The sequence below is a fragment of the Lagopus leucura genome, unplaced genomic scaffold (assembly GCF_019238085.1).
Source record: "Lagopus leucura isolate 7727_CA_CO unplaced genomic scaffold, USGS_WTPT01 Super-Scaffold_100001, whole genome shotgun sequence".
NCBI classification, from domain to species: Eukaryota; Metazoa; Chordata; class Aves; order Galliformes; family Phasianidae; genus Lagopus; species Lagopus leucura.
This window is the reverse complement of record NW_024962262.1, coordinates 53,803,484-53,819,756: the sequence shown is the minus strand read 5'-3', so window position 1 is coordinate 53,819,756 and position 16,273 is coordinate 53,803,484. Positions and strand designations below refer to the sequence as shown.

Here is a 16,273-nt window from a genome sequence, read left to right as displayed (position 1 = left end):
GAACCATTCCCCCTTTGTCCAATCATCATCACCGCACAAAAAGTTTGTCTCCCTCCTCTTTATAATCTCCTTTGAAACAATGGCAGGCTGCATTGAGCAGCCACAGCAAGCAGTGGTGATGGGGCAGGCACAGAGCAATGCCTGTGTCACCACAGGACTGTGACACAGAGGCTCACTGTGACCACAGGGGAGAGGGGCTGACCCCAGCAGTCACGGAACCCCCCACTGCCACTCTCGAGCTACCATGGCAGGTAAGGCAGCAGGCTCCCTCTGCTCCTGGCACTGCGGCCCTCCAGGGGATGCCAGTGCCCCAGATCTCACACCAGCGCCCATCTGGGCATTTCTCCGCAGAGAGAATTTCTCCACGGATGCTGATGGTGCTTCCAACACCCGACGCGATTATCCCTGGATCCTGTGTGCATCCATTGGCCACTGCTGCAATGCAGCCCAACATCAGCGGAGCAGGGCCAGTGTCGATCCAACCCCTCCCTGTCCCCAATGTCACCTACATGGTGCCTCAGGCTTCTGTCTGGACTGGGGTTCCAGGTGTCCAAGGACAGGGAGTGCAGCTCCCACCTGGGGGGATGCCCCCAACAGTGGTTCAGCTGCCACCTGGGGGGGTCTCCCAAGTGGTTCAGCTGCCACCTGGGGTGATGCCCCAAGTTGTGGGTCAGCTCCCACCTGGGGTGATGCCCCAAGTTGTGGGTCAGCTCCCGCCTGGGGGGGGTCCCTCAAGTTGTGGGTCAGCTGCCCGCTGGGGTGATGCCCTAAGTCGTGGGCCAGCTCCCACCTGGGGGGAAGCCCCCAGCTGCAGGTAAGCGACCACGTGGGAGGAAGACCTGAGCTGTGGGCAAGCGGCCACGTGGGGGGAAGCCCCCAACCGTGGGTCAGCTCCCACCTCAGGGGGTGCCTTCCATTGTGGTTCAGCTCACTCCTGAGGGGCTGCCCACAGTTGTGGGTCATCTCCAACCTGGGGGGCAGCAGTTACCCCTGCTCATGCTCCTACCCGGGGGCATGAAGCCGGGTATGCCTCCCCCCAATGCCCCTGCCCACTGCTGGGATCATCCCCTGGTGGCAGGGACGATGCAGCCTCAGCAGCCGATGGGGCTGCAGCCCGGGGCCGCGTTGCATGGACAGCCCCCACAGCCCGCAGGCAGCTGCCCGCTACAGGCTCCCAGCCACCCGGGCCCCTCAACAGTCCTCCAAGGACCTCCGGTGCATCAGCAGGTGCTCCTCGTGCCCGGCACCCTGCCCACCATCTTAGAGCAGGAGGAGGAGCCCTTTGGAGACACCGTGGTGCACACAGAGGACCAGGGGCAGCCAGCACCCATCAGCGTGTGCCCCCATCCCACCACGGCTCCACTCACCTGCAGCACTGCAGCACCGGAATCAGGTAGTGAGTTTGGGGGCTGCAGAGCGGGCAGCAGGCTGGCCGCACCAGGTGGCTGTGGGAAAGATGGCATTGCCTCACTGCGCATTTTCTTGCTTTTCCAGCAGCAACAACCAGCTCAGACATCCTGGAGGACATCACTGACATCGGTGACCTCCTGGCTTGGATGAACAGTGGTGAGTTTGGGGGCAGCAGAGCTGGCGGGCGAGTTTTTGCACCCATTTGGTGTGGGAAAGCTGGCCTTAACCCTGTGGCGATTTTCTTTCTCTTCCAGAAGTGGCACCCAAAGAGGTCCCGGACAACATCCCGGGCATAGATGATGACTCGGCCTAATGCCCAGCCCCTGCCTGCACCACCAGCAGGCACCAGCAGAGCACTGGCAGCATCCAAGCCACCAAGAGGAAGCTGCTGCAGAGCCAGGATGCTCCAGAGCAAAAGCACTCACGCTAGGCGAAGCTGGGTGGGCTCAGCAAAAACGGGAGCATCAGAGTCACTCTTTTTGAAGCACAACAAACATTTTCCAGAAATAAACATTAAACAACATTCCTTCCTATGTTGTGGGCATCACTGTGGGAATTTCTAGCTGATGGAACCAGCATCCCATTTCCTGGCACCCCATTTGTCTGCCTTTGTTAAAAACTAGCTGAATCCAGCACAGTTTCTGTCCCAGAGAGTTAGCCATTCCTGGTTCACCAGAACTGAATCCACACATCTCACCCATCCCAGCCCAATAGGTGCTGCTGCTACTCCTCTTTTCAAGTCCTTTGGCAGTGATACTATGCATGAGCTTCAAGAGATAGACACATGTAAGTCATACTACACACAGAGGGCAACAATATGGGTAATCATAAAGACTAGCCCAAGTACCTTTGATGTAGCCCTGAAATACTAACTGCAGTCACAAGAGCACAGACAGATAGTCCCACCCCACTGCTGCACTCTCATCATTGAGATACATAGACCTTCCATTTCTCCAATCGCAATTCCCACGTATGCACAGGACCTATGCATATGAGCTCAGGCTCTACATCTACCTGATCTGCTGGGCCCTGGATCCCCTCACTCAGTCTTTGTCTCTCACCTCTGTCTCTCCCAGTGTGGCCTTCACTGGTTAGTCCAGCCTGAAACTCACTAGCAAGTTACATAGCCTCCACATAGAAGGACCTGTTTCAAGAGTACCCAGAACCTGATATCTCCTGTTGCTGCCCATCTGACCTTCACATTGCTGTGACACTCTTTGAATATCAGAGCTGAAAGTTCATTTATGATTACGAAGCCTGAAATTCTTCACCCTTATCTCTGATAGCATAAATGGCCTTCTCCCTGAATGGTAATTAAAATGAGAGACAATTAGAAAAAAGTAATAATAAAAAAACGTGCAGGAGTATGCTTCAGCCTGAACTGTTCTCTGTTACAAGAAAGCAAGAAAGGAGTGACTATTACCAGCTGCAAAGTTTACTAAATTATCTCATGCTTGTATGTATTCGTCCATAATCAGTGTCAGATACCTTTGTCTTAACCCAGTCTGGGCAAGTAATAAATAATGAGACCTACAGTACGACTAGTTTCTTGTTGGGATCACACAGGCTCAGAGAAGAGAATTATTTATCCCCTTACAATGCAATATGTTTTAATGGAATTTGTGCCATTGTTGGTCAAGACTTTGTTACCTGATTTGCTACTCTACTATCCTCACATTTCATATGACTGTTCTTCTCTTTCTCCTCAGCATTGCATTTTTGCCTGGTAAGATCAAACTCTGAGACAGTGCTCATTGTTTGTACAAGATTGTGAAAGCTTTTGGCAAATAAGATTAGTGGGGCTCTGTGGGAGACAAGCATGTACTTGAGTATACCATATTATTTAGATATTCCTTTCCAGATATATCATGTCTCATCAGTTCTGTAGCATAAAAGTCTGTATCTAATCAGCCTCTGAATTATCTTGCTCTGTGTAAGAGAAAAAAACCTATGGGCAAATAGTTAGCAATTAACACTACACTAAAGCAGTAATGCATTTCTTCATTAACAGAAAAAATAACAGCATAAAGAAAAAGTATCATGATGGATATAGGAAAATAGTACTGTCAGAATATTACATCAAAATATTTTTCTATTTTTTTTCCCCTCTACCACCACAATGTAATTACAACACTTAAGAAGAAACAAACTTCTCTACTGTTCCTAAACAAAAGCAAGATGGAGAGACTACTGAAAACCGTGAAGGGTGACTCATGTCTCCTAAGTTCTGTGTCTAAAAATATAAGCAACAATTTAATCACATTTCTGTTTTCAGTATTTGAATTCTAGGAAAAGAATTGTTGTCTCCTAGTGCATATTCTATAAAAGAGTAGAGATTTGAAGCAATCAACAGAGATTTGAAGCCTGCACTAGAAATAGATTGGCCAGCAGGAGCAGGGAGGTAATTAATCATTCCCCTGTACTCAGGGTCCCGAGGAGGGCAACAAAACTGGTGAGGAATCTGTAACACAAGTCTTACAGGGAGCAGCTGAGGGAGCTGGGATTGTATAGTATGGAGAAAAGGAAGCTCAGGAGAGACCTCATTGCACTTTACGACTTCCTGAAGGGAAGTTGTGATGAGGAGGAGTTTAGCTTCTTCTCCCAAGCAACAAACAGGACCCGAGGAAATGGCAGCAAGTTGCACCAGAAGAGGTTTAGGTTAGACATAAGGAAAAACTTTTCTTTCATAGAGTGTTCAGGCACTGGAATGGCCTGCCCATGGAGGTGGTGAAATCACCATCCCTGGCAGTGTTTAAGAGGCATCTGGATAAGGAGCTACAAGATATGGTTTAGTAGCTTGTGGTAGCAATGGTAATGGGAGGACAGTTGGACTAGATGACCTTCTAGGACCTTTCCAACCTCATGATTCTATGATTCTATGATCACTATGTTAAAAAATCATCAAGATACTATAATCCATTACGGCATGACAGAAACAAAATTGCCTATCTTTTCTTCATATGATTACATACTTTTTTCCTTTTCCTCCACTGACAGTATAGGGTGGATCTCCTCTGTTACAAAAAAAAAAATCAATGTTATGTGATGAGGAAAGCTGATTACTGCAGAATTCTTGCCTGCTACTAAATTCAGAAAGAGTGACTAATGTGATTCCAAGCAGAGAGAAAAGGTCTTATTAGTCAAAGAAAATGAATGATTCTCTGGAAAATTCCTGTCAAGTCATTTAATCTCTCTCTTCACAGATGGTCACTATTATGTTTCTTATTTCCTAAGCGTTCAACTCGATGAGCTGATAATTAATTGATGGACATGCTGCTCCATCACGGCAACAAATGAGAATGAAAAGAAGGTGAGTTTTGGACATCAGAAGTCCCTTTCAGCGCTAAGAATTCTGAAATTAACAGGTACTAGAAATGTCAAATTAGGAACTTGCTTTTGCAGAACCCTATTATGCTTATCTTACCAGTTCTTCTCTTCAATGACAAAATAGAACTCTTTCCTCAGCAGACAACACGGAGTGATGAATTGATAATGATTTTCATTCTTGGTACAATGGTAATGGTTTCTATAAAGTCCAGGAGCAAATTTTGAAAAAGGTACCATAGAATGAGATTGAAACATTGTTGAATATGGAGAGTAGATAATACAGAGATACTGCTTTAAATATAGTATATGATAATACTATTATTAATTTTACATAGTACACAGTCTCATATAGATATTACCTAACTTGAATTTTCTATTAGGAGCTGATTTCAGTATGCAACTCATTTTGAAGAAAGAAAGGCAATATTCACTAATGTAAAAAAAAAAAAAGCAACTTAGATTCCTATATACTTGATGTTAGGAGACAGTATATCTTACTGATTTACATGTAACAAATATTTATTTATTTATTTATTTATTTATTTATTTTAAGGCATTTCCTTGTGATCCAGATACATGAATTTTATAGTTGGAACTTGAAGCTTGAATACATCAGGATTTGAGCATTGTATGCAAAAGTACAAAACACAAAATGCAAATAAACTAAAAATACACAAAAACATTAAAAAAAAATTGTTTTTTTAATCAGGGGAAATGGCCTGAAGTTGTGCCAGGGTAAGATTAGGTTGGATATCAGAAAAAACTTCTTTACTGAAAGGGTTGTTAAGCACTGGAATAGGGTTTCCAGGGAGGTGGTTGAGTCACCATCCCTGGATGTGTTTAAAAACCATTTGGATGTGGTGCTCATTGACATGATTTAGCAGAAAATTGTTAGACTTAAGGTAGTACGGTTAGGTTGCAGTTAGACTTGATGATCTTTAAGGTCTTTTCCAACGTGAGTGATCCTATGATTCTATCTGTTTGCATCTCAAACTTGCAGCAACTTCTGCAAATATTTGACCACCAATTGTATCTTGAGCTCAAGTACTCAAGCTCTTTCATCAGAAGTGACATGCTTTTCCCTGAATTTATTAGCCTGAGTTTGGTGAAAATGCCAATAATTTTCCTTACCCTTACATTTTCATGAAGCAATTCAACAAACTAGACAATGATCTGTTTCTATGCTTTACAGTCCTGATCATACAGAAGTGATGACAAAAAAAAAAAAAAAAAAAAAAAAAGACAGCAGTTAAATGCAGTTCTTTTTCCACATAGCTTGTCTCTTGTCTTTCTCTGTATGTACTTTATTCTGTATTCTCTCATCTACTGTGTACATACTTAATACGTCTATTTACAAATGTGTTCAAGATATTCAAGATATTTAACTGATTCAACAAGTCAATTTTAATTACTAATTCAAATAATGAATCAGGATCATAAATCCTGATGACCTATATTTCCTTCTCTCCAAACCCAAGTTCTGAAGTCACGTTAAATCTTTAAATGTAGGAGACTAACGATATTTAAAATAACGGAGAAAATAGAACACCATAAAGAATGCTGAGTTTTAGCGTGATTACAATTATTGTCATGTTCAAATATATATTGGCAACTACATTAAATGTCTTAGCAAAACTTAGGAAAAAAAAGACATCAATAGATGCCTCCTATCAGAAAAAACAAAACCAAACAACATTTAACCATAGTAGCTGCCACTGTTTATTCCCAGAATCTTCTTAATAATAGTTTTTACATTTTCAAGTTTGCTCATGAAATATTCATATTGCAGGCTTATAATTATGAGAATTATCCTTTCTGCTGTAGTGCCCTATTAGGAATTTTTGGTGCTAGGCGTGTACATAATGTCTGCTTTTACATAAGGGTTGTCATCACCAAATTTCTTCTACAAAGCTGGTCAGCAAGAGTCATCAACTTGTAAGCCATTTTCATTCTTGTTCTGATGGCAAGAAAGATCATTAACTGAACAATATATTTAATCTCACAAACATTCGCTATGCTCTTGATTTGCTAATGTTAACTTGCTAGAGTTTGTAAAATTGCTGTAATTTCTCCTGGGTTACACAAGTCCTGTCCTATTATCCCTAGTCTCTGCTACTGTCTCTTATTCACATAAGTCCTTAACACAGAAAGGCATATCTAACAGTCTAACACACACACATACACACACACACACACAAAAATAATAATTAAAAAAAAAAGTCTAATGAAATCAAAAAGAAAAGAAAAAAAATGATAATAGACCAACAAAATCTAGGACTCAATAAAAGATTGAATTCAAGTTTGGGTATTTTGCCTTGAGCTTTGCTGCTAACTGTATTTGATCAATATGGTACTGGATAATCTTTAGTGCCACAGTAATATGACTGTGTTCAACAAGGTATAAGGGTCACAAAGGTTCGAGGTGGAATTTAAAGAACCCCATTGAAGAGGTATTCCAAGAAAATACCAGATCTTGACAGTGTATAAAATTTTATCTAAAAACTACGGCCATACTCTCTGGTGTGCTTATGACTGAGCTGATTTCCATGACCTCTCTCTTGAAAAAAAACGTGGAACTGTGGAACAGAAAAGTATTCCTTTTTCCATTTTTTCTTCCTAAAGCAGTTAAAGTACCACAGTGTTAGTTTTGGGCAGATATCTAGTTTTCTTAGACTGCTTTGAACTGGAAATTGTGTGCAAGCCAGAAAATAGGAGTAAAATCAAAAAGATAGCAATAGCACATAGAGGTACTACAACAAAGCAAACTGAGCAGGTTCTTTGGTCCCTAAGCTGTCTGCAGGTTGACTGTCTACAGGTGTGAACAGTCATTGGAACAGTTTTCTCCCTGAACTGGAAAGGTGGGTTCTTTGTAGCCCCTTTAAGTGAATGAAAGACCAGTGATGGACTCTTAAACAATTCACAGACATGGTTCAGTAGCTGCTATGAAACACAGCCCACTCACAGAAATCACTTTGATTATTGGACTCTGTTTTGGAGACTAAAAGCTCAGACCGTTGGTCTTACTGACAGTTACCTGAGTAGCTGGAACCTATGGCTCTGAAAGACTTTTCTCTTTACAATATACTGTGTTTTTTCTCCTTTCCTAACCATCTTAGACTAAAAAAATCCTTATTTTGGCACTGCTCCTAGGCTATGCTAGGCAAGCTAGGATGAACAGAACAAAGCAGAATAGATTTGAATGCAACAATCCTAGCACTGATTAATTAGATGCCACAGATGTAAGTAAGAGGTGTACAGTTTGTGACTCTTTATAACCAATCTTTAATAACCATAATTGGAGACACCTTGCAGAGTTAAATCTACTTTTCTCTGTCCCTCTCTGACTCCCTAGTCACATCAAGGAGATGAAAATCAAAGAACCACAACTGTTTATCTGCCCTTTGCAGTATTATCTATTATGAATCCTCTTTCTTCAGGAAGCAAATATGCTTTCAAACAGTGAAACCCACCTCCCAGCTTCTGTCTCAAAATCACCAAAACTTTATCAACCAGAAAGTGGGTGGTGAATGCCAAGAGGATATTTTCCATGAAACCATAAATACAAATGCAAACCTTAAAGCCTGCAATTGCTACTTGAATTTAGTTTTCTCTGATTTCTCTGTAGTAGGAGTGCTTTTGTTTTATTTGCATTCATTTTCAGTACACACAGTGCGTACTGATTCTGAATAATCTGTCCCTTCTGTTCTTTTTCTGTCATTTAGAGATGTCTAAAGAGTATACTAACATCAAGAACCTTGCTCCTTTACTACCAGATTATATTTCTCCTTTGGGAAAGCTACTGCCTCAGCATAAATAAATAGGAATTATTGCCTGGGTAGAATATGTTCAGTGCTTAATTTACTTCCGTGAATCTACATATTTCATTTCTTGCTTTTGCTATTTGTATTGCATACAGTTTAAAACAAAAAAGTTGTTTTTGTTTTTGTTTTTGTTTTGTTTTTCTATTTGGTATTCTTCCTTCTTCATTGCTAATTTCTCTATACTTAGAGCTATAGCCCTTCTCAAAAGAAAGATATTTAGAAAGAGAAATACAACATTAGTTTTAGTATAAATCCTTCCCACAGTATAACCATTAATTCAATACCAGATCGTTTTTTTTTCTTTTGTTTAAAAATGTAACGTTATAAACTAGCAATATCCTTCATTTTAAACACAAAGCAGCAAACACAAAAGCCGATTGTTTGCTATTCCTGAGATACCTTCATACCTCCCAGCCTCATATGGTTTTCGTTGATGACATCAATTGTGTTTTGTCTGAGATATGAAACATAATCCTAAATTTAACACTGCTGGTTCTTAAAAGAGAAGAAAATTCACTATTCAAAGCTCTTCAAAGAAAAGCTACTTGAAAAGACTTTTAGACAGTAATTATTTTATACAGTCCTACATTGAAACTTCTAGCACTTTCTCTGTTGAAGTTATTTTTGTCAATCAAGATCCAGAGTTCATTTTATTCTCTCTCTTGTATTCATCAGACTGAAGTGTGAAGGTTGGTGTTGACCTACTTTAATAGGCTGATGCATGTTCCTCCTAAAACAAAGTGACATCTGTATTTTCATTTTTCTGAATTGTCACTCTCATGATGACTAATAGTATGTAATGATGCACGGCTGCTGTCAAAAAGAAAAGAAGACTGGTCTCCTCTGAATTACAGTTCTCCCTTCTTGGAGGACATTATGATACCTACATTAAAGGCAGTGGGCACATCATCTTTAGATATTTACAGAAGATCTCTATATGTTAGTAAGTTATCAAGATCTCCTTTACAGTACAGTAACAAATCAACCAAGATTAGGATACAACTATTTGACCAAATGTAGATTCTGCATCACAGTGAAATGAATAAATCTGTGGAGGCCATGTATAGCACTGAGTAGGTCTCTGACGAGTAAAATGAAAGTAGTTAGCTTAAATGTTACAGCAAAACTGGAAGCGCTTAAAGGTAAGTGAGGTGATGCTACTCTGAATATCACATAAAATTTTAGTGTCAAAAGATTTTTTTTCTGGATGTTCTAGTTCAGTGGGTCAGCAGCTAAAATGTCAGTTCATAAGTAGTATGTATTTTACTACTCATTTTGATATTTCTGTATAATATGGTGTTGTAACATTTAAATAAAATCATCTAATTTTTACCAGGTTCAGTTTGAAACATTTTTTTCTTATCGTTTCACATCAAATGAAGAAGTATTTGTTGGGCATGCCATTTTAGAGGACTCTATGTTTTTCTTTTTTCTTTTCCCTTTTTTCTTCTTCTCTTTTTCTCTTTTTTCTTTTTCCTTTTTCCTTTTTCCTTTTTCCTTTTTCCTTTTTTTTTTTTTTTTCCTTCTCTTTACCTTACTTTTACCTTTTTACTTTAAAGGTAAATATTTTTAATTTTCTCTTATGAATTGAAATTATGACTTTTATAAGGTCTATAACACTATGAGAGTACAAAATATATTTGACTATTGAATAACAAAGATTGATGAGAAGTGAACACATAGTTCAAATACACAAGGAGAATTCTTGCCAAATCTTGCTTGCTGGCATTCATACAAAATCTTTCATGTTAATAGGACTTTTAGTGACATTTCCCTTTACAGCATTTACAGTAGAACAAAAATTCTCAGACATATATAATTCCACTTCTGCACCTTGTTCTTTTCCTCAAGGTGCTGATGAAGCAGTCTGTGGACTCAGGGGGTAAAAGTTGATCTTTGATCATTTGTACATGCAGAAACTACAGGTAAAAAACAAAACAAAACAGTGAAATACAGATGATGTGTGTATATATGCATGCGTATCATTTTAGACACCTGTGGAAAATAAGATGGCTTCTCCAAAAGTAAGGTCTCCTATTTTATTATGTTGGCCCACAGTATTAAAGATGGTATGGTACTAGAGGCTGAACCTCCCCACCAATATTCCATTTTGCTGCAGCAGAGGGACAGTCTGACAAAATAGTTTCTGACACAGAAGTGCAGACAAAGAAAACGTGCGGAATTGAAATCCTCCATGCAGAAAAAATGGCACCCACTGACATTCATTGATACTTGCTGAACATTTATGAGGACTAAACAGTGGATCTGAGCACAGTGAGGCCATGGGTGGTGCGTTTCAGCAATGGTGACACTGACAGTGGATCACCTCTGCTGGTGCAGATTTTTATGAGCACAGCATGCAGATTCTTATTTATTGCTGGTAAAAATGAATAGCTAATGGTGGTAACTGTGCTGAAAAATAGCATTTGTAGCTGAGGATTTGCTCTATAAAATAGTGTTATTTTGCTCTTTTTTATCTGTTGTACTTTTCATTGAAACAAATAGGAGGCACCACTTTCACTGTAATTTACGTAAAATAATTATTATTTTTCCTAACATCACTTTTTAAAAATAACTATTAATTGAGTTGATGAGAAATTCTTAATGCTAACAAATACACTGATAGCATATAGAGAATAAAAAGCATCTAACTTTCTTCTGTTTTGTTAGGCTACATTTTACCTCACAAGTCTTATTCATTCCATGTTCCAAAGTATGCAAACGCTGCTCATAGCTGCAGCTTATGGTCTAGGACTACGGGTGGATATTTATTTTGTATTTATTCTGTAATACTTAAAACGAATTGAATCAAGATGCTTACATTACACATAACGTAGTGTTACAATCTTTACTTAACTGCATATTATTAATCTTATAACAAAGATTTGTAAAATGACAACTCATTCTTTTCATACATTTTCAATTATCTTCCTGCACTTGTTTTGAAAAAATAATATTTTCAGGAAAATAATAATCAGCTTTCAGAGTTATTTGTCAAAGACATTGATCCGTAACATCTATTTAATCACAGCTGATTGTCAAGAAGCAGGTTGGCGATAATATCTTAGATTATGTTATAATATTTTTTAATCTAATGCAGAATTTTACTGTCAGATTATGTTCAAGTTATATAGATATGCAGTTCTCTACTTCTAAAAAACTTCTTAGAGATTTTCTGCATTAAGTATACTTCACTGTCATATAATTATGTATTTTTTTCCTAAGCCCCCTTTAGTTCGTTATGTGTATTTTAAGCAGTCCCTTCAGTGCAAGTGTGACATTGACACCTGCCTGTGATCCTTCAGTTAACATCATGCTTCAGTCTCAGTGAAAGAAATGTAACAAGAGATGTATCACTTCCAAATTCTTGACAGCATCATTAGAAATGGTGAAGTGCGATGTGTGGATATTTGTTCCATGGTTCTTTTTGCTATCCTTAGAAAGAAATTATACTTAGTGGAAACAAGAACAGATCTTGCTGACAGAAATGTCATTATTCCTGAATTGTTCTTGGAGAAGCCTACTTTGTGGGTTGTGGCAGTAATGACAAACATTTTGTAGCTTGTATACTGCATTGAAGCAGGTAGCACCTGTGATTCCAGAGCTGCAAGGAGAATGACATTTCTTTTTCCAATGCAGTATCTCCCTTTCTGTGGCACTTTCACACACGCATAACAGAGACAGGTGTCTGTCTTGCACATGTGGTATCAAGTAGTACCTAAATGAGGAAGTTCACACAAGTGCTCTACAAAAAGAGGAAAAGGGTAATTAATATAATTCCACCTTTGAGTATGCCTCATTACTGATCTGATGAGAGCTAGTCCATTTTCTGTGGGCTTCTGTTTTGATCACATGAAGCTGCTCAGTATTCTGACTGTATTTTTGGTTATAAATACTTCTGTACGTTGACAGGCTCACCTGTGTTTTCACTTAGTATATTTTCTAAGTAGATAGAATTTACTTTTCATGAAAACCAGTGGGGAATACACTGATTTGTAACAACCAGAGATGCCAATGGAACTGTACTGCCTTCACTGTTATGATTCTCTGGTCTAGACTGGATGATTTTTTACTGTAACTAGTATGAGACTTCACATCACCCCATGATCCAAGTATTTCTAAAGGATGTGGAGTATCCATACCAAGAAGCCTTTTATTCCACAAATTTTACAGTAATAATAATAATGTTTAGTCCTCAGAAAAGAAACAGAACAATAGACACGGGATCACACAGCCTCTGTGTGAACAGCAGAACAGAACAGGAAGTTGGAATCAGATCAAAATATAATGAAGTTCTCCACACTCACGTATCTCCAGAAATGCAGTTTAAACTTGATTACAACTGTTTGGTATTTCACCTTCTCCCTATATATGTATACAGGCCACCTAAATCTATTCACTGGGACTAGTATTCAGAAAATAGGATAATAATGCTTTTATTCAAAACCTGTGGATAGTGATAATCTAATTAAAGGATCACGAAGTTTGATTTCTTTAACGACAAATACTTATTTAAGGAAATTTCACTTGTGAGATTCTCTGCAATGTGTAGGGGAAGAGCCACTATTTTTGATAAACTATACTGACTACATTAGTCTGTGTTATTTTTGTATTCACTAAGTACCTGCAAGGTAAATGTTTGACCCATTTAGTAACAATAGAGCTTCAGTTGACAAGAATATAACATGGTTGAAATACTATTCCAGAAATTATTCCAATTTAGAAGTGTTTAAAATAGCAGTAAAAAGCATTTTTTCCAGGAACAATGCATTTTTTTTCTTAAAACTCACTATAATGGCTGATTAATTTTCATGCTTCCTTTATTATATGGAGCCTTATTTGTTTACATCCAGTTCTCTCTTTTTTGTTGTTGTGGTTTGTTTGTTTGTTTATCTTTCTTTCTGTTATCTTTTTTACTAGTAGCGTTGCAAAAAAAAATAATGCATAAAAGATCAGAGATGAAGGTAAACGTTAACCTTTAGAATCTGTGGCTGTGACTGAAACAACTCAAGCTGATAAAAAATATTAATTTCAAACAAATGTTCTAATCAATTTCCCTTCTCTGAACTTACAGCTATCATCTTGAATCTTAAAAACAACTGATTTTTTTTTTTTTTTTTTTTTTTGGCATCTTCAAAAAACTTCACCAGGCCCAATCTCTTGCAAAATTTTCTAAATAGGTAAATGAATTCCCATGTATTTCCCTCAGAACAGGTAATCCCTGTTTGCAGCCTCCTGGGAAACTTCCTCAGGAGCAGATAGAACTTGATTTCCCTTTTTATCTGTTGCTTTCACAGACAGTATATTATCAGTTACAAATACAAACTTTTTGGTAGCTCAGATGCTCCATCCAGCAGAGGACAACACTAGGCACCAGGGAATGGTTGAAACAGAAGTAATACATTACATTTAATGTTAGGTCTGAGACTTGTACTCATGTCTGCTATTACTCACAGCAGTGGATTTAATGATGTTACCGTTTTAGATTTTTCTGGTTTAAGAACTTATTACTGTAGATGCTGTTTCCTCCTTTAGTAGTCCCTGGTGTGTCTCACATATTACTTTATGTTATTGATAGCAGACGAGGTCATAATCTCTGTGGTATGTGGGACATTTCTGGTGAAACTATTATCATTTACTGTCAAGTATAATTTGAGAAAAGAAACCAAGTACCTCACATGTTGTGTATGTATTTAAAAAAAAAAAAAAAAAAGAAAAAAAAGAAGGAAGCAATATTTGTGGAATCACAGACTTTTCAATTTCAAGCCCTTTACATTTTACTTAACTTCTCCAGCCATCAGGGTTCTTCAAAACGCACCAGTGTGAATTTTTCTGCTATAAAACACAATAGACTAATGTTCTAAAGAAGAATGATATTACTCTATTTAAAAAAATTTAACACTCCGATAAAAATGCATTTAATTACCTGTACGGCTTCATCACAGCCATCATTACCATAAGATACTCAGTTTGGCAGTCCATAATTAGTACTGTGTTCTACAAGTGAAGTTTCTGTACTAAATCAAATATGGTATTAACATTAGGTGCATGCAGACTTTGAGCTCTTATTTTTCATTTGTAGTAGCTTTTCAGTGCCTTTTAAAAGGCACCATAGGTGTTGAAACCTTTCCATCTACTCCTTTTATCACTTTTCCATAAAGCTAACGTTGACAAAAATAATCATTTTTTTAAATTATTGCGTTTTCCCTGGAGAAGGTAGTTATGCTGATGATGAAAATTAGGTACAAAGCAGTCCAAATCTAAGTGTCCCCCAACGCCACTTGACTTTCATCTATGATTAGACCAGAAACTGAACCAAAATTTTAATGAAGGTTTGAAATACTCAGTTAACATTTTATTATTGTGTATGCAAATTTTTGTTATGTGCTCCAGATGAAATTACAAATGATGAAACACAACAGGGCTTTCTGTGATATTGCAGAAGAAAAATAGAAGAACTCTAAATTTCTCAAGAAAGCCTCTACCTGCGAGAGATTTCAGTATTCACTCTACATTCTCAAACAATTCAAAAAGGTTAGATGAATTCTGTCTATTCACCTAATGTTTAGATGAATGCAACCTAAACACAGAATCTTTGTAATTTTACCCACTTTAATGAAAACCCACATCATATGTTTTTACTCTCTGGCAGGAGAAAAAGAGAATTAAAAAAAAAAAAAACAGAATTCATTTCATTACAGACTCTTGAAACAAAGTGATGAAGCTGCATTCTTTAGTAGGTGTAGGGAGATACGGATGGATTAGATGTAGGAAGATACGGAAAGGTTGGGTAAGTACAGAAAAAAATAAAAATAATCTTAGTTTTAAATTTAATTTCTAGTAGACATTGTGAGGAAAAACTATGTGTTGTGACTTAAATCTGTCATAAAATTATTAAAGCTTTTTATGGCTTATGCTATTCGCAGTCTTAGTGAACATGAAGAAATAGAAAGAGATACAGAAAGGTACAACTGTCTGCCTTCTAAACAACTATCTTTGGACAAGTATTTAAAAGCCAATAACACACTGATAGAAGAATTTGCCAAATTTTTTCATCCTATATGTGGAATGGAAAGAATTTAACATTTGCTGAAAGAACTTAGGCGTAAAGTTCTCATTAATAGTATATTTTATTACATGATCTGAGAATGAATAGCTACAATTTCTCAAGTCACAGAATAGGAAAAGCTGGAAAGTTTAAGTCTCCTATCAGATTTTTTTGTCTTTGTATGGTACATCAATCTACATACTCAGAAGCAAAGAAGCATGGAAGAGTATAAGTAAACCAGTGTCAGTTTGGTGCATACAACCTTGTTAACCATTTCTAAAATTTGACTGTACATCTTATCCAGAGAATGAATCAGAATTAATGTATACTTTTAAAATACAGGAGTGCTAGCTACATTCCTGGAAAAATTTAATAGCCCATGATCATATAATTTGCTCTTTATATGTTCTAAATCTCTTCCTACTTTGTGTATAAAAGAGATTACCTTCTATTTGCTCCTTCTAACAATTAAAAATCCATTATACTTTCCTCTCTGCAATGACAGTACATAAATTAAGCCTCTGCGAAGTTGAATCTCATATGAAGAGTGATATAACCCTTTCAAAGTGTCACTTATCTGCAATGTTAACTTATCCTGGGCCATCAGAAATTCTGCAAATAGTGTTCATTTAGAAATCAATGTTTAACAACTAAGTACTGTTCATTT

General features: G+C 38.0%; 1 protein-coding gene across 1 annotated transcript; it reads left to right on the top strand.

Moving 5' to 3' along the window:
• Positions 1-440: 440 nt before the first annotated feature.
• LOC122177416 (basic proline-rich protein-like) lies at positions 441-1,723 on the top strand. Its single transcript, XM_042866793.1, has 4 exons — positions 441-686; positions 874-1,396; positions 1,495-1,566; positions 1,665-1,723. Exons 1-4 carry the CDS (start codon positions 441-443, stop codon positions 1,721-1,723), a joined length of 900 nt encoding a protein of 299 aa, XP_042722727.1.
• Positions 1,724-16,273: the final 14,550 nt, after the last annotated feature.

What these genes read in the sequence shown, in the direction of transcription:
- LOC122177416 (XM_042866793.1), top strand. Translation starts at nt 441, where the DNA reads ATGCAGCCCAACATCAGCGGAGCAGGGCCAGTGTCGATCCAACCCCTC. An exon ending in TGGGTCAGCTCCCACCTGGG is followed by an intron (nt 687 to 873) that starts GTGATGCCCCAA and finishes CGTGGGGGGAAG; the next exon opens with CCCCCAACCGTGGGTCAGCT. An exon ending in TGCAGCACCGGAATCAGGTA is followed by an intron (nt 1,397 to 1,494) that starts GTGAGTTTGGGG and finishes TTGCTTTTCCAG; the next exon opens with CAGCAACAACCAGCTCAGAC.